The following is an 18,592-nucleotide window of genomic DNA, read 5'->3' as shown; positions in this document are numbered from 1 at the left end:
GTAGTCCCCCAGGACAGGAAATGTATTACTGGCAGGATCAGCAGGTGAAGAAAAAGCTTGAAAAATAAAAACGAATGCAGTCACCATATCCAAAGACAGCTAAGCTGAAATATGAGGTCTTCATTACGGCCTTTGTCAGGCTAAATAGTTTAGGTTTTGGACAGATGTAAAATTTGACAGATAGGATTGTGATCTGTATTTCTTAGCACACAGGCTCTGTGGTGTCATAGCCTACTAAGCTACATTAAAGGGCCAGCAGATCTCAGGCAGGGGTAGCGTTGTTTGTTACCTGAACAGTAACCTCTGTCCTGGCTCCTTACGAATTATGTTTAGTTTGTAGTAATGGCGGAGTGCCCGTGACATCTTTTCATACGTCATGTTCGTTCGGTTCTGTTTAGTAAATAAAGAGAAAAAATAAATAAAAATGAGCAGAGAAAAAAAAAAGAAAAGGGAATGAAGCAAGAGAGGAAGACAGCCCAGAAGAGGGAAAGTCAAGAAAAGAGCTCAATAATTTAATATTGATTGGACCCTGGGCAAAAATTTTCTTAGGGCCCCCCTCCCCACATGCAATTTCACTCTCCGCCTTCTCTGAGACATACAATAAATAGCAGCTAGACTTAAAATCAGTTTACTGTATCAGATCAGGCAGCAATTGCAATTGGTTGCCAGAGGTTACAGCATATCATTACCGCTTACTGACTGGTTGCTAGAGGTTACAGCACTCCTTAAGGCTCACTGATTAGTTGCTAGAGGTTAGAGCACATGATTTCTGCTTGTTGATTGGCTACTAGAGATTACTGTACAGTAATACTGCTCACTGGTTGCTACAGGTCACAGCACATCTTCTCCTCACTGCAGGGGGGCATGATATACATATGAATGCTGCCTTTATTCACATATAAAGGCAGTTGGCCTCAGCTATTTACATATGAATGCCGGTTATTTACATGTAAAACACAGGGTCTGCAGATGAGTCACCTGTAAACAACAATAGGGCAGAGCTGGGCAGCATTACACACTGAGATATCGGGACACGGCACAGGACTAAAACTTCAAGGAACAAGGGAATGTAAACTGGGATAGTTGGCAAGTATGAGGCAGCTGCTTTGGGCCCCACAACAATGACAAGGCCCAGGGCAGCTGCCCCTTTTGCCCTGCCTTAAAGACGGCCCTGGGAGAGAGAGATAAAAAGTTCAGGAGAGGGAGAGAGGCAGAGGAGAAAAAAGAAAGTTCAAAACTGGGAAAGAGAAGAAGGCGTTTGCTCTTATGCACTAAGAGAGAAAACGGAAAATTGTATATCAAATACTTTCGCAATTTTCCTCTCCTGATGAGCTCCATGTCAGCCACCTCCGTGTAAGGCCCTGCCCACCCCCATGCAAATCAGGACCCAACTCATAAATTTGATCCCCACGCCCTGAAAGGTGTTACGCAACTAGAACTCTGTCCATAGGGTGAGAGTCTGCGCCAAAATGGAGGTCATCAGGAAAGGAAAATTGCAGTAAGTATTTGATATACAATTTTCTGGTTTTCCTAACAGCTCGAAGTCAGCCACCTCTGGTATATAACTAGATACAAGGATGGGATGCAGCTAAAATTAATAAAATTTTGGCCACAGAAATAATAGTTTTGCCAAATTTGGCTGTCATTAACATTGCCGGGTCAATGCGGCAGCGAGAGACAAACGTGTATATGGATGACCAGGTTGCTGCCTTGCATAGGACTTCTGGAGATATCCCACATGTGGTTGCCCATGAAGTTGAAACGCTTCTCTTGAAGTGAGCCATTATTCTCTCTGGAGGTGCCTACCCCTTATCCTTATATGCCATAACATAGATTGTCTTTACAAGCCAGGCAACGGTGATCCTGCTGGAGGCCTTATATCCATTGTGTATTCTGCTGGGAATTATGAACAGGGAAACCGTGATTCTTATGCCAGAGGTTGCTTCAATGTACATTTTCAATATTCTGCCCACATCCAGGTGGTGGTAGCATCATGCTGTAGGGATGTTTTTCAGCGGCAGTAACCAAGAGACTAGTCAGGATCGAGATAAAGATGAATGCAGCAATGTACAGAGACATTCTTGATAAAAAAAACCTGCTCCAGAGCGCTCTGGACCTCAGAAATTTGGAGTCCACCTTAGGAATGAAGTCTGGCATTGGCCTTAGACTGACTCTATCCGCCCTGAAGGGCATGTAGGGCTCTTTAGCTCCCAGAGGCGTATTTTCCGAGACCCTCCTGGCCGAGGTTATTACGACCAGGAAAGATGCTTTCATCGTCAAGTCCCACCGCGACACTTCTTGGCCAAATCTGGGTGAGGCCAGGAGATTCAGAACTAGCGGCGGGTCTCACTTGGAAAGTGAAGGTGCTCTGGGGCCCTTAGTTTTGGTACAGCCTTAAAGAACTGGATTATTAGGTCATTAGAGGCCCACTGAATTCCAGTAAATGCAGAAATGGCCGATACTTGGCCTTTGAGCATACTTGCACTTAGTCCCATTTCTAGGCCCTTCTGCAGGAACCCCTTCTGTAGGAACCCCTTCTGCAAGAACTCAAGGATGTGACAGGCTCAGAGTTCTTCCATTTCGAGTCCCACTGATGCTGCATACTCTTGGAACTTTTTCCAGCTTCTATTGTAGACATTGCTCATGCTATTTTTGTGGGCATCCATGAGGGTCTGTACCACTTCCGTGGAGCACCCTAGGTTTATGAACCTCCGCCTTTCAATATCTAGGCCTTTAACCGGAATTTCTCTGGTCGTCGGTAACATCCGAGATGCCCTGACATTCATGCGTAAGAGTAGAGGATGCCATGGGCGTTTTGGCCAGTCTGGGATCACTGCCAGTACCGTGACATCTTCCCGTCTCAGTCTAACAGCATTGGGGGAAAGCATAAGCTGTCTGAAAGTCCCACTTCAGTCAGAGCATCCACAAGGTTTGCCCGTGGATGATCTGTATTCATGCAGAATCTGGGGAGCTTTGTGTTGACCGGAGATGCGAAGAGGTCCACCTCTGGGAGAAAAGGCCAGGCTACCAGTTCCCTGAATACGTGTGTCGGAAGGGACCAATCGTTGTTGTCCACTGTGGTCCTGGACAGGTAGCCGCCTGGAGATTAACATGTCCAGGTATATATATACTGCTGAGAGGCAAAGACGATTCTCCTGGGCCCAACTCATTATGGGTTCCACCACTTCCAGGAGGGACAGACTCTGCGTGCCTCTCTGCTTCTTGATATAGGCTACAGCCATTACGTTGTCCATCTTTTAGGAGGATCGAGCCCTCACGGATTACCTGGGCAAAGGCCAAGAGATCGATATGCCTCCCTCAACTACAACCTGTTGGCCATAATTTCCTTCAGTCGGTGAGACCATCTGCCTTGCGTCCACTGGTCTTCGCAATGGGTTCCCCATCTTGACTTGCTGGCATCCGAGGTGATCACTATCCAGGATGTTGGAAAGAGGGAGTGACACTGCATCAGATTCCTCTTCTCTTCCCACCAGGCCAGACTGTCTCATGGACTGTGTTAGAGATATGTTCTGATGCAGATTCTGGGAGTGCCACTGCAGGAAGAACCCATACTGGAATGGACGAGCGTGCCACAGGGCCCATTTCACCATGGGCGTTACTGATGTTATCGTGCCCAACAGCTGGATGCAGGTCTTGGTGGGGAGACAGTAAGCCGACCTTGCCCGTTCTAAGATAGGGGGAATCTTCCTTTCTGGTAGGGACACCATATTTTTCCATGTGTCCAGCACCATGCCCAGGTAGACCAGCAGCTGGTATGTATCCGATTGGCTCTTCTCCCAGTTTATGAGCCACCTGAGCTGTTGAATGGTTGTGATGAGACAGCAACTTGCCCGTGTCCTGGTCCGGCAGCAGGATGTCATCTAGGTAGTGATGAATGTGAATCCTGCATCTCCTTAGCTGCGCCACCACTGCCAGCAGGACCTTGCAAAAGACCCTGGGTGAAGTCATGAACCGGAAGGGCAGGCAGACAAATTGGTATTGAAGAGGACTGATTGAAAACTTCATAAACCTCTGGAAATGTGGGGCGAACGGTACGTCGAAATATGCATCCTTCAAGTCCACCAAGAGCAGCCAGTCCCCGGGTTGTATCACCTTCAAGATGGTCTATAATAATTCCATTTTGAAGTGTTCTTTCTTCACGTGATTGTTCAGCCACCTGAAGGTTGATTACCAAAACTGGTTAATAGACTCCTGAGAATTGCTCCCTCCGGGGCACTGGTTCCATTGCCTGCTGTTGTAGGAGTGTGTCCTCGTACTGAAGCAGAATCTCCTTTTTCAGGGAGCAAGAGGGGAGATCGGTCGGTACAAAGTTCACATTTCGTTTCTCAAGAAACTCCCAGAAATGTTGAAATTTTATGGTGCAGAGTACCCAGTGGTCCCTGACGTTCTCCGTATATACTTGCCAGAAACAGCCTGGTTCCCCCATTGGGCAATCCTGTAGGATCTTGCTTTTCTCCCTCTTGTTCTGGCGGGTGGGCCAGCCATGGCTGGATTCTTTTGAGTAACTTTCTCACTGTTGCCCTAGTGATTGCTGTATTGAGCTTGTCCCCAAATAGGGATCCTCTCTCGAAGGGGATCCTGCACCAGCCTTGTTTGGAGGATGGGTCTGCCACCCAGGGTCTGAGCCACAAGGCGTGTCTTGCTGTAACTGCGCCAAGTATCATGCGTGCCAGGGATTTGATTATGTCAATGGTGGCTTCCGCCATGAACCCTGCTGTCAGCCTCAGGTTGTTAAGCGAGGACATTATATCGGTTTTCTCCTGATCACTGGCAATGGTGTATTCTGAATTGTCTCTGGAGATTGCTGCCAGGGCTATCCAGGGCTTGCATGCCCCTCCTGTGACTGTGTAGACCTTTTTTCAGGTCCAAGTCTACCCTCTATCAAGGATGTCCTTGAAAGAGACTGCATCGTCTAGTGGCAACGTAACATGCCTGGCTAGGCGCATCAGGGCTGCGTCAACTACAGTTGGGTCTTCCAGATGTTGAATATCTTCCTTTTTGAAAGGATACAACTTGGCCAGGCAGCTTCGAAAAAAGGTGTTTTTCTCTGGCTGCCTCCGCTCATCTTTTATTATGCTTTTGAATGCACCCATGAAGGGAAGAGTCAGACCCTCTCCCTGTTTTTGAAATAGCAGCGCTGTTTCTTCAGCAGCTCCTGGATTACATCTTCCCATTGTAAGGCCTCCCTGACAACTTTAAGGAAGGGCTGTACCAGGTTGAAAATTGAACCCTTCATAACTTGCGTCCCCCTCCTCTCCAGACGAGTCTTTGGATGCTGATCTAGGTAGAGCCTGGGCCTCTTCAGGCCCGTATCTTAACTGAGGTGTAGTCACTTGGAACACAGAATGGGCTTGCTGATGTGATGGCTGCAGCTGCTCAAATGACTTTAGGGTATCTTTGAATGCTTCTTTCATAAATGGATACCATCTCCCCCTTCCCTGCTTCCTAGCCCAGCATATCTGGAGCCCAGGTCGAGAATGGCAAGATGGGCTTCTGGTCCTCACAGGGGAGCTACCTCTGCGCTGGCTACCCCTAGATCTAGAGCGGTACTCTTGTTCTGACCGGCCTCTCTGAGAGGGGAGATGAATGGTGTCTTGATGAGCTGGCGGAAGTAATAATTAACTTTTTTTTTTTTTTTTAAACAAAACAAGTGCCAAAATCGGAACAAGACCATCCCACATAGTGGAGGGTGAGCCTCCTAAATTCCCGGCCTATGCTGGTCTTTTTGGGGTTGGCATTGTCTCATCTGCAGCGATAGGAGATGCAGACTGTTGAGGAACCACAGGAAGACAGGTCATCTATGGTTCACGCAGCCCACAAGCTCCACAGCAGAAACCCCTGCCTACCTCACTCCTCTGCTTGCAATCATAGCAGTGCTAGCACACCATTTCTGGCGAGGCAGCATCATACTGAAACTTCACCAGCCTAAATCCTGTAGCAAGGCTTCTGGCCCCACCACCGCTACATCCGATTGGTCACCAACCTCACACATGCTCCATCCCCCCGACTTCTTTTTTTGCTGTGGAATGCATCACCATCTTGCCAGGGCCGGGGGTGTATAGCAAGAGCCCTGGGGGCTCCACGGGCGGTTGACCATCCGGGAGAGGAGAGACAATGCCACCCCTGTTGCACACCCTTGGTCTGCTTCATGATGCCCCGAAAACCAGCAGCAGGGACCCCAAACAGCCAATGCGTTTAGCGGGCATAACAGGGGCTAGGTCCAGGTGGCTCATACTGGGCGGACGGCCGGCCAGACCCTCGATCCAGCAAGGTAGGAGACTTCTCCGGGTCCTGACCACATAAAGGAAATAAAAGCAATGCCATTCAGGGTATGGGGGTCAAATTTATGAGTTAGGTCCTGACTGCATGGGGATGGCAAAAGCAAAAAGGACAGAAAGAAAATACACTAGGAGGGAGAGAGGGAGAGACACACAATATAACCACTTTTCATTGTATTTCCCTTTGGCACCATGTGTTTCTCCTATGTATTTTTTCTGTAATAGTTTGCAATGGGAAATTAAGGAATTCAGCCACCCCTTTAACATTCATATTATGCCAGACTTCGTGTAGGATAAATAGTAAGGTGAATTATTTTCACATTAGTCTAGAGAAAAGTACAAATGAGTCCTGAAACTGCACTGGGCAACTATATAAATGGGCAGGACTGTTTGACTCCAAGAGACAGAGGAGAAATAAAGAATTAAATTTGGATACTGCATACATAATCAGCTATTTTTGGCGACAGCCCGCCACATGCAGCTAAATAGATCGTTGTAGAGGAAATGTTTGGAATGTCTCAGATACCTTATGATTCCCCCACAATCTCGCCAAGCCGTTGGGGTCCATGATTCTGAAGATCATTGACTCCTTATCTTCCCAGCGGATGAAGTTCTCGTATCTGGTGTCGGACAGGAGCTGGTACACATAATCCCAGAGTAGTCGGCAGTCTGAGAGGGAAAAAAAAAGAAAGAATCTATTTCTAATCTAATTGAATCTGTTTTATCCATTTTGCCAACCACCAAATTTGAATGAACAAATATCCAGAATAAAAATATATTAATGTTTTATACTTTTGTACTTGAGAAGACTGCAATCATTTTGGAGCACAGAAACTTTTGGACAACGTGTAACCTGTCTCCACATAATGAAGGAGGGGACCCTACATTCATCTCTGTTATCTGTAATTCATACTTCATTGGTCCAGCTTGGCACAATGTAGGTATGCATATCTCATAACTGATGGGCCACAGGGGATGCTGAAAATCACTCTAGTAATTGTCACTACTACAGTGATAGCTGCAATGTTCCAGTTCCGATGGGAGAGGCTGGTCTACACACCAATTACTGGGAATGACTGCCGCAACTGCAATTGATAGAACGCACTGATTGGATGAGGTGCAGAGGAGGGGGGGTGATGTCAGTTTCCAGCAGGACCCGGACGATTGTGGCCATCAGTTTGGTAGTGTAGTGCCAATTATGAACAGATCATATCTGGAGTTCAGCTTTAACACCTGCTTATCCAGAGGTTACTGAACCTAAATGCCAGGACCAAATTCAGTATGTGTTAGTTTAAAATTTACCTTATGTAAAGCCAATTATTTTTTTTTATAGAGTAGGGAAATGTTTCTTTTTCCAGCAGGGTCGCATTGGGTAGATTTCTTTCCACAAAAGGTGAAAGGAAAAACTTTCCAAAATGAGTCGTTTCGATCCTTTTGGACAGTTGTCATCAGAAGTTTTGTCCTTTGGGAAGATTTCCCTGCACCTCCCAAACAGTGGTGGCAGCATCACGCTGTGGGGACGCTTTTTATCAGCAGGGACTGGAAAGATGGATAGCATTAAATACAGGCAATTCTTGTAGAAAATCTGTTTCAGTCTCTCAGATTTGAAACTGGGATGGAGGATGACCCCAAGCATACTGCTAAAGCTACACAGGAGTAGTTTAAAAAGGGAAATACTTTCATTAAATGTCTTGAATAAAGCTCAGACCTCAATTCAGTTGAGAATGTGGTAAGCTAATTGAGATATACCCCAAAAGGCTTGTAGCTGCAATTGCTGAAAATAGTGGAGCTACAAAACATTGACTTTTGGGTATGTCATGCAACAAAACAGGAAAAATACCAAGGGGGTGAATACTTTTGCAAGGGACTATATTCCTTCTTCAAAATCAGTTTTTCCTTTTGACCAAGGTCACCCCCCCCCCCCCCTTCCACACACACACACAGCACTCACCAGCTATTCTCCCTATGGGCATGGTCTGTCCCTCAGGTGGAGACATGGACACCATCAAATGATTCATGAATGCCATCTCCTCACGGTGTGACAGATTCATAGGCTTCCCTTCTCTCTGCTGACCATCTTCCACGCCCAGCCGCGGCTGTTTGAACTCCAAGGTATGACGTGGGTTAAGGAGCAGGGGGTGCATGATAGGGCTGGGCATAAGCTGAATAACCCGTGGGTTTTCCTGCCGGGGGCTGCTGGGTTTTGGCTGCGCTTCAGTGGGGCAGTGATTGGCTTCAGCTGGAGAAACGGATAAAGGGTAGGCATCGTGATTGTGGTGGTTGGTTTCGCTGTGCAGGCGGTGGAGACGTTCTGCAGGGGAGGGGCGGCGTACGCTGCTCTCCAGTGGTGAGCGGAGTGGGCGAGGCTCAGGATCTGGCGAGGCATGGTGATTAGTGGGGAGAGGGGATAGAGATCGATGTCGTAGCTCTATAGTTGGCGTGTTCTGTGGAAGGACTTCAGAGTGGGCCCTTGGAGGTCGGTGTTGGATATTATCTGAAAAGGAGCAACAGACAATACATAAAAAACAAAGAACAAAAGTCAACTGACAAATAATCTTCAGTACAAAATGCAGTTTTGTGTGCCCATAACTTTGTGAACAGCAATAAGGGTCTGATATGGACCCCCATGCCGTTTTTTTCGGCGTAGGGCTTCCCCTTTAAGTCCATACCGGTGACCATGTGTGTGGGCAAGTCCATTAATTTCAAAAGTATGACCTAAGTCCATACCGGAGACGGGGCCAGTGACGCTTCCTACGCTAGTCCCGGCTACCTGGAGCCATGCTCAAAATGAACAGACTTTCCTCCGTGCGGGAAAAGTCTGTTTATTTCCAAAGTACGGCGGACTAGCACATACACGGCCGTATTGCCTGCCGGACTGCGAGTCCGGCGGACATATTTTGGTGCAAAACTACTTTCTTAGTCCGCCGGACTTTTGGGTAAATAAGTCTGCCGGAGCCCACACACGGGGGGATTGTCTGGCGGACTCAAGTCCGCCGGACTTTTCCACCGGATTGTTTGATCGTGTGTACGTGGCATGAGAGACAGTGCCCCATCAACTTAACACATCATATTTAATTTAAAGAGCTAGCAGAAGATAGCGGAGGAGTCCGGCGAGAAGACCCCCGAAGACGGAAGAAGACCCCCGGAGCTGTGCAATAAACTATTTTTAACCCTTGTGTGTTGTGTTTCTTTTAAAAAAAAAAATCCACAGGTGAATGGGTAGGGGTACATTATACCCCATACTCACATAGGGTGGGGGGATGGTATCCGAGGGCCCCCTTATTAAAGGGGGCTCCCGGATTCCGATAAGTCCCCCGCCCGCAGACCTCGACAACCAACGACCAGGGTTGTCGGGAAGAGGCCCTTGTCCTTATCAACATGGGGACAACGTGCTTTGGGGTGGGTGGCCGCGCAGCCCCCCCCTTCCCCAAAGCACCCCCCATGCTGAGGGCATGCGGCCTGGTAAGGCTCGGGGGGGGCGCTCGCTCGTCCCCATCCCCTTTCCTGACCGTCCGGGTAGCGTGCTTGGATAAGGGTCTGATATGGACCTGGGGGGACCCCCACGCCGTTTTTTCAGCGTAGGGCTTCCCCTTTAAGTCCATACAGGTGACGGGGCCAGCGACGCTTCCTTCGCTAGTCCTGGCTACCTAGAGCCACGCTCAAAAAGAACGGACTTTTCTCAGTGCGGGAAAAGTCTGTTCATTTCAAAAGTACAGCGGACTAGCACATACACGGCCGTACTCTCGCAGTCCGGCGGACATATTTTGGTGCAAAACTACTTTCTTAGTCCCTAGACTTTTGGGTAAAAAAAGTCAGCCGGAGCCCACACACGGGGGGGATTGGTGCTTTGGGGTGGGGGGGCCGCGCACTTTTTCACCGGATTGTTTGATCGTGTGTACGCGGGCATGAGAGACAGTGCCCCATCAACTTAACATGTCGTGTTTAATTTGCCATGGAATGTGAACAGCCTCCTTAGACTGAATTATAAACTTTAGGCGAGCGATAAAACTGCAGCTCAATTGCCTGTTTTTATTGCTGAACTGACACATTACTGAGCATGCTGCACTAATCAATATCTGATAAGTACATTTAAGTTATTAAAGATGCAAACTTTGAAACTTTGGCTTCTTTGTCACGCTGTTATGTTGATGCAATTTGATAAGGCCTAGTCCACAATGGCATTGAAAGCAGGCATTTGAGGGGTGTTTTCTCATGACACCATGGACACCACACAGTGCTGTTTACATTATCAAAACATGAAGCATAAAATTTATGCCTCATGTCGAGTTTGAAAGGAGTTGAACACTTCAACTTCTTCCATTTAAGTCTATGGAAATGCGCCACAACCGTGATGGCATGTGGTTGCGGTGCGGTAGTACATTACAGTTAACAATAGGGGTTTGTGATGCGGTTTTAATGTGTCAACTGCACCGCAAAACGCACATAGGGCGATTGCAGGAGCTTTTTTAATGCTCATTAAATGCGTATCAACCACATTCATTAAACGCTATAGGCGTGTTTGATAAGAGTCAGTATTTTGAGCAAGTGTGAACAAGCCCTAAGACTTCCAACAGGTTTCAACATTTGTATTTTTAAGTGTATTAATTAGGGGGCATTACCCAATTTTCTGCCCTAGCAAAACAAACCAAAAAAAAAAAAAAAAAAGAAGAGAAACAGGGCCTGCAAAAGTGCAATGTTTATATGTATATTTATTTATATGTATTTATATGGGTGAAAAAGCTGTTTGGCATCTGTCCCATCATTTCAGAATTCTTCCACATGTGCTTGAGCAGCACCTACCTTCTTGGTGGTTGTGGGCCATCAATAGCTCAGGTTGGCCATGAAGAGAATTTCCAGTGTGAAAAACAGACGGGTGCACTGCTCGCAGTTTCCTACGACGTAGGATTTGCTGCAAAACTTCGTACAAGACGTCACCTGCAGAGATAGGTGCTTGCGTTATTGCATCCGGCACATAACTAGAGTAAAGCACTTACATACTGAAATATATGCAACATAAAAAACTAAAAACCAACTCTAAAAAATACTGAATTTCTCTTCTTGCCTCTGTAATTCCCCCCCCCTCCCCTTTTCCATAGACTCAGACTTAACTCAGACATCTGGTAGCCACGCCAATTTGGTTGACAGGTGCACCTGTAGTCTTTTTTTACTCTATGCAGAAATAAGCCTACACACTGCAGAATCTTTGTTTGTTGGTGAGCACTTCCAATGGTCAGAGGTGCTGGTTTTGGCCTATGCACATCATTCTGGTTCTTCCGATTCTTTTTTGGTTTTTAATTCACTGGTTAGAGTGGGTTTGGATTTGGCTGTGTATGGGCACCCTGAGGACCCGTTCACACTTGACCAAAAGGGTGAACCGCTCCAGGTGGTATACTGCAGAAACCACTCTTCTCAAAGTGGAAGCCAGGTGCAGTCTCAGCACAAGCAATATTGAAGAAATGGATTCTGGACAGCCGCACTAGTCATAGCTATGACTAAGCAATAATGATGTTGTGAAACGCGTCAGTATATTTCCTGCTTCTGTTGTCACATGAACGTCGAATAAAGGCTTTTATTGGAGTACGGCTGTCCAGAGTACATTTCTTCAATATGACCCATTCACACTTGTGTGCCAAATACGCATGTATTTAAATACATTTTTAAGTGGTGTTTTTTTAAGTTTCCATGTGGCTTTGTGCAGTTTTATATATTACTATAAAAAAGAAGAAATGGGTATTCCAATGCAAAAACTTTTTTTTGGACAAATAAACCCTGACCAGAAGTATTTTTTTCCCCTTTAGAATTACTGTCTGTATCCTTCTTGGAAAATGACCATAACTTCTTGCCCCACAGCCAACTGGAAAATGGGAAAAGAGGGAATCCACTCCTACACAGGTGTCGCTTAAACCTTCTGGTCGAGTGAAAAACTGTAAAATGATGGGTTTACTATCCTTTTCTGTCCAATAGTCCCCAAAAGTCTGGATTTGATTACATTGTATACCAGCCTGAAACTGATAAATCAGCACTCTGTGCAGTGCCTAGATGAAACCAGCACACCGTGAAGCTTACATTGGTGTGAAAAAGTGTTTGCCCCCTTCCTTATTTCCTGTTCCTTTGCATGTTTGTCACACTTAAGTGTTTCGGAACATCAAACCAATTTAAACAATAGTCAAGGACAACACAAGTAAACACAAAATGCAATTTGTAAATGAAGGCGTTTATTATTAAAGGTGAAAAAAAAATCCAAACCATCATGGCCCTGTGTGAAAAAGTGATTGCCCCCTTGTTAAAACATACTATAACTGTGGTTGTCCACACCTGAGTTCAATTTCTCTAGCCACACCCAGGCCTGATTATTGCCACACCTGTTCACAATCAAGGCATCACTTAAATAGGAGCTGCTTGACACAGTAAGGTCCACCAGAAGATCCTTAAAAGCTACACATCATGCCGAGACCCAAAGAAATTCAGGAACAATTGAGAAAGAAAGTAATTGAGATCTATCAGTCTGGAAAGGGTTATAAAGCCATTTCCAAAGCTTTGGGAATCCAGCGAACCACAGTGAGAGCCATTATCCACAAATGGCGAAGACATGGAACAGTGGTGAACCTTCCCAGGAGTGACCGGCCGCCCAAAATTACCCCAAGAGTGCAGCGACGACTCATCCAAGAGGTCACAAAAGACTCCACAACAACGTCCAAGGAACTGCAGGCCTCACTTGCCTCAGTTAACCACTTTCAGACCGGACCAATTTGCTGGTCAAAGACCAGACCACTTTTTGCGATTCGGCACTGCGTCGCTTTAACTGACAATTGCGTGGTCGTGCGACATGGCTCCCAAACAAACATGACGTTCTTTTTTTCCCACAAATAGAGCTTTCTTTTGGTGGTATTTGATCACCCCTGCGGTTTTTATTTTTTGCGCTATAAACAAAAATAAAGCGACAATTTTGAAAAAAACGCATTATTTTTTACTTTTTGTTATAAATATCCCCCAAAAATATATAAAAAAACATTTTTTTCCCTCAGTTTAGCCCGATACGTATTCTTCTACATATTTTTGGTAAAAAAAAAAAAAAAATCGCAATAAGCGATTATTGATTGGTTTGCGCAAAAGTTATAGCGTTTACAAAATAGGGATTGTTTTATAGCATTTTTATTAATAATTTTTTATTATTTTTTTTTACTAGTAATGGTGGCGATCTGCGATTTTTATTGTGACTGCGACATTGTCGGGGACCCATCGGACATTTTTGACACATTTTTGGGACCATTGTCATTTATACAGTAATCACTGCTATATAAATGCAGTGATTCCTATGTAAATGACACTGGCAGTGAAAGGGTTAACCAGTGGGTGGCAGTGTAGGGGTTAAGTGTTCCTAGGGGTGTGTTACTAACTGTGGGGGGGTTGGGCTTTCATTTAGTGTACACTGATCTCTGCTCCAATCACATGGAGCAGAGATCAGAGTCACTAGTTGCTAGGCAGAATGGAAAAATGTTGTTTACACAGCATTTCCTCCATTCGGCCGCTCCGTGAGACGATCACGGGGATGCCCGCGGCGATCGAGTCCGCGGGTCCCGTGACCGGACTCACGGGGGTCCTGACCAGCGCGGGAGCGCGCCGCCGGCGGCGTGCTCCCGATGGCAGGGCGGCATCGAATATTGGACGTACCTGTACGCCAATATGCCTGCCCGTGCCATTCTGTCGACGTACATCGTCGTGCGCTGGTCGGGAAGTGGTTAAGGTCAGCGTTCATGCCTCCACCATCAGGAAAAGACTGGGCAAAAATGGCCTGCATGGCAGAGTTCCAAGGAGAAAACCACTGCTGAGCAAAAAGAACATCAAAGCTCGTCTCAATTTCTCCACAACACATCTTGATGATCCCCAAGACTTTTGGGACAACATTCTGTGGACCGATGAGACAAAAGTGGAACTCTTTGGAAGGTGTGTGTCCAAGTATATCTGGCGTAGAAGGAACACTGCATTTCATAAAAAGAACATTATACCAACAGTAAAATATGGTGGTGGTAGTGTGATGGTCTGGGGCTGTTTTGCTGCTTCAGGACCTGGAAGACTTGCCGTGATAAAAGGAACTATGAATTCTGCTGTCTACCAAGAGATCCTGAAGGAGAATGTCCGACCATCTGTTCGTGTACTCAAGCTGAAATGAACTTGGGTTCTGCAGCAGGACAATGATCCTAAACACACCAGCAAGTCCACCACCGAATGGCTGAAGAAAAACAAAAATGAAGACTTTGGAGTGGCCTAGCCAAAGTCCTGACCTGAATCCTATTGAGATGTTGTGGTATGACCTTAAAAAGGCCGTTCATGCTCGAAAACCCTCTAATGTAACTGAATTAGGACAATTCTGCAAAGATGAGTGGGCCAAAATTCCTCCAGGACGCTGTAAAAGCCTCATTGCACGTTATCGCAAACGCTTGGTTGCAGTTGTTGGTGCTAAGGGTGGCCCAACCAGTTATTAGGTTTAGGGGGCAATCACTTTTTCACACAGGGCCATGATGGTTTGGATTTTTTTTCACTTTTAATAATAAACACCTTCATTTACAAATTGCATTTTGTGTTTACTTGTGTTGTCCTTGACTATTGTTTAAATTGGTTTGATGTTCCGAAACACTTAAGTGTGACAAACATGCAAAGGAACAGGAAATGAGGAAGGGGGCAAACACTTTTTCACACCACTGTATATGATCACATACAAAAGCAATGTTCTGGGAGCACCCAGGGACCCTTTCTCAGGCATGTGAGGAACGTTGCTTTGCTATGTGATCATACAAGTATGTAAAGATTTGCAGTCTATATAGTAGACAGTGACTAGATGGGAGTCATTATTTTATGGCGTTGTGTGTAAAATGTGTCAGGAATTCCTCTGGGTTCTCCGGTTTCCTCCCACACTCCAAAGACATGCAGGTAGGTTAATTGGCTTGTGTCCAAAATTGGCCCTAGTATATAAACAGGGGCCTTGGATTGTGGGCTCCTTCAGGGTAGGGACCAATGTGAGCATGTGATGTACAGGGATAGGGACAATTGTAGACACTCAATCAGGTTGAAATGGATGGACTGGTGTCTTTATTCAACCTTACTAACTATGTAACTATGTATACTGGTCACTGGAAGTTCAACATGGCACCTCATGACAAAGAACTCTCTGAGGATCTGAAAAAAAGAATTGTTGCTCTACATAAAGATGGCATAGGCTATAAGAAGATTGTCAAGACCCTGAAACTGATCTGCAGGACGGTGGCCAAGACCAAGGCCAGTGGTTAACAGGACTGGTTCCACTCAGCACAGGCCTCACCATGGTTGACCAAAGAAGTTGAGTGCACGTGCTCAGAGTCATATCCAGAGCTTGTCAGGGAAATGGACCTATGAGTGCTGCTAGCATTTCTGGAGAGGTTGAAGGGGTGGGGGTTAGCCTGCCAGTGCTCAGACCATACGCCGCACACTGCATCAAATTGGTCTGCATGGGTGTCTTCCCAGAATGAAGCGTCTTCTAAAGATGATGTAGAAGAAAGCCCACAAACAGTTTGCTGAAGACAAGCAGACTAAGGGCAGGGATTACTGCAACCATGTCCTGTGGTCTGATGAGACCAAAATAAACTTATTTGGTTCAGATGGTGTCAAGCGTGAGTGGCGACAACCAGGAAGGCCACACAAAAAAGACAAGTGTGTCTTGCCTACAGTCAAGCATGATGGTGGGATTTTATACCATAGTTGGATTAAATTTGGATAGCACAGCATTATATTGGTATAAAAAACCTTTTGGCATGAGCATATGGGACGCGATCAATGCTAGCAGATGTCCTTTAACCATCTCTAATTATCATTTGGATTTTCACATGGTAGCTCGCAAGATTCTGTTTGTTTTTTATGATGGTGGGATTGTCATGGTCTGGGGCTGCATGAGTGCTGCTGCCACTGGGGAGCTACAGTTTTTTGAGGGAACCATGAATGCCAACATGTACTGCAGCATACTGAAGCAGAGCATAATCCCCTCCTTTCGGAGACTGGGCTGCAGGGCAGTATTTCAACATGATAACGACCCCAAACACACCTGCAGGATGAACACTACCTTGCTAAAGAAGCTGAGGGTAAATGTGGTCAACTGGCCAAGCATGTCTCCAGACTTAAACTCAAACGGAAGGTGGAGGAGCGCAAGGTCTCTAACATCCACCAGTTCTGTGATGTTGTCATGGAGGAGTGTAAGAGGACTCTAGTAGCAACCTGTGAAGCTCTGGTGAACTCCACGCCCAAGAGGGTTAAGGCAGTGCTGCAAAATAAATGGTGGCCACACAAAATATTGACACTTTGGGCCCAATTTGGACATTTTCATTTAGGGGTGTACTCCCTTTTGTTGGCAGCGGTTTAGACATTAATGGCTGTGTGTTACGTTATTTTGAAGGGACAGCAAATTTACACTGTTATACAAGCTGTACACTCACTACTTTACATTATAAGAAAGTGTTATATCTTCAGTGTTGTCACATGAAAAGATATAATGAAATATTTACAAAAATGTGAGGGGTGTACTCACTTGTGAGCTACTGTATGTTAACAATAATGCTTATTTGAATAATATTATTAAGCGGATTGAATATTTGTGAAATGTGTTGAGAGTGACCCTGGCACACTGTGTGATAAAACTGGGTACATGGAAATATGCAAACCTCTGTAAAACAGAGGTAAATATATAGTACATGCACATGTTTTGTTGTTATTGATTTAGTTCATTTATTGACACCCTAAAAGTCACACTGTATTATACTGTTGTTGTGGCTCACTGATCCTCAGTGTCTTGTCCCTTTTCTGACATTTTAAATGTACTATACGGCAGTCTGTTCTATGTTTGCAGGCAGAGGAAGCTCACATCTGGGATTCACCTCACCTGAGTGCTGACAGCGGTATCGGAAGTCCTCCTTTCTCAGGAGAAGCAGCGCCTTCCCGTTCATCTCAAAGGTGTTATTTTCAATGTGGTGAAGGGAGAATTCATTCTCTGCCCAACGCAGCCACTGAGACACATCTTCCCGGGACCATTGTGAAGGAGGGAGACCTAAAGCAAATCCAAGAACAAAACAATTTTAAGCATCAAAATATAAACCCATCTGCGCCCTTCTTAGCGTGCAATATACTATAACTGAAATTCTGTACAGACAAAAGTGCCCCTGGAAGACGTTACCTATAACGAAACGGCGTAGGGAGGAGCGACGTACTGACGTCACCGCGATCTACAGGCAGCGTTACTAAGCCGGCCGGCGAATTTGTTTGTTTTACAAAGCAACGTTTTTTCTACTTGATGTAAGTGCAATCTTTTTTATTATATTAAATTTCGTGACTATATCACACTATGGCGATTCCTTTCGTTATTATATGTGCTGGGCAATGAGCGGTGTGGCCGTAGGATTTTTCTAACCATTGGAATAAGCGGTGTGGCCGTAGGATTCTTCTAACCATTTGAACCAAGCGCTTAAAGAGGATACACCCTCCATGCAGTCCTGACTCAGAGGAAGCGTTTTTGATTTGGCGATATCTGGTCTCTGAGATGGGATCAGTGTAGCTGGTAAGCGGCAGTAGTGTTGGTGGTGGAAGTCCTCTTTTTTCCTGCAAACTCTGATGACACTTTTCCTATATCGGTGTGGTGTGTTTAAAACACGTTGGAGATTACAAGCAAAACATTTTTTGTTGATGGGATGATGGACTAATATTTGAACATTAGTATATGCATTTCCCTGTCTGCACTTTGTTAATATTTTTTGATTTCATGCTTTATTTATTCACTCATTTGCTTCACATAGCATTTATCGGATCAGTATAGCGCAGCTTATTTGGGAATAAAAATCTGTATTATGCCCTTTACACACGGTCGGACTTTCCGACGGAAAATGTGCGATCGGATTGTGTTGTTGGAAATTCCGATCGTGTGTGGGCTCCATTGGACCTTTTCCGTCTGAATTTCTGACACACAAAGTTTGAGATCTGGATCTAGAATTTTCCGACAACAAAATCCGATTGTTTAAATTATGATTGTGTGTAGACAATTCCGATGCAAAAAGTGCCACGCATGCTCAGAATAAATTACGAGACAAAAGATATAGGCTACTGGCCTCTTTATAGTCCCTTTATAGTCATCTCGTTCTGAACGATCGGATATTCCGACAACTCTGTGCGACCGTGTGTATGCAAGACAAGTTTGGGCCAAAATCCGTCTGAAAGAATCTGACGGATTTTGTAGTCGGAATGTCCGACCGCATGTACAGGGCATAAGAGTTACTTCTAAT

At 45.5% G+C, this 18,592-nt stretch overlaps 1 protein-coding gene across 5 annotated transcripts in view; it reads right to left on the bottom strand.

Moving 5' to 3' along the window:
• Positions 1-18,592, bottom strand: part of ETV6 (ETS variant transcription factor 6) — an 83,627-nt gene that overhangs the window by 1,354 nt on the left and 63,681 nt on the right. For all 5 annotated transcript variants that reach the window (XM_077468797.1, XM_077468795.1, XM_077468793.1 and 2 more), the window contains 5 exons: positions 17,203-17,367; positions 11,100-11,234; positions 8,251-8,793; positions 6,826-6,968; positions 290-390 (listed from right to left, as the gene is read on the bottom strand). In XM_077468797.1, coding sequence (XP_077324923.1) covers positions 290-390; positions 6,826-6,968; positions 8,251-8,793; positions 11,100-11,234; positions 17,203-17,266 — 986 coding nt within the window. In that variant the 5' untranslated portion in view covers positions 17,267-17,367. The remainder of the gene's footprint in view (positions 1-289; positions 391-6,825; positions 6,969-8,250; positions 8,794-11,099; positions 11,235-17,202; positions 17,368-18,592) is intronic.

Source organism: Lithobates pipiens, unplaced genomic scaffold (assembly GCF_037356315.1).
Source record: "Lithobates pipiens isolate NorthernLeopardFrog02 unplaced genomic scaffold, aLitPip1_a1.2 Scaffold_8, whole genome shotgun sequence".
NCBI classification, from domain to species: Eukaryota; Metazoa; Chordata; class Amphibia; order Anura; family Ranidae; genus Lithobates; species Lithobates pipiens.
The sequence above is the reverse complement of the archived record's forward strand: the minus strand, read 5'-3'. Positions and strand labels throughout refer to the sequence as shown.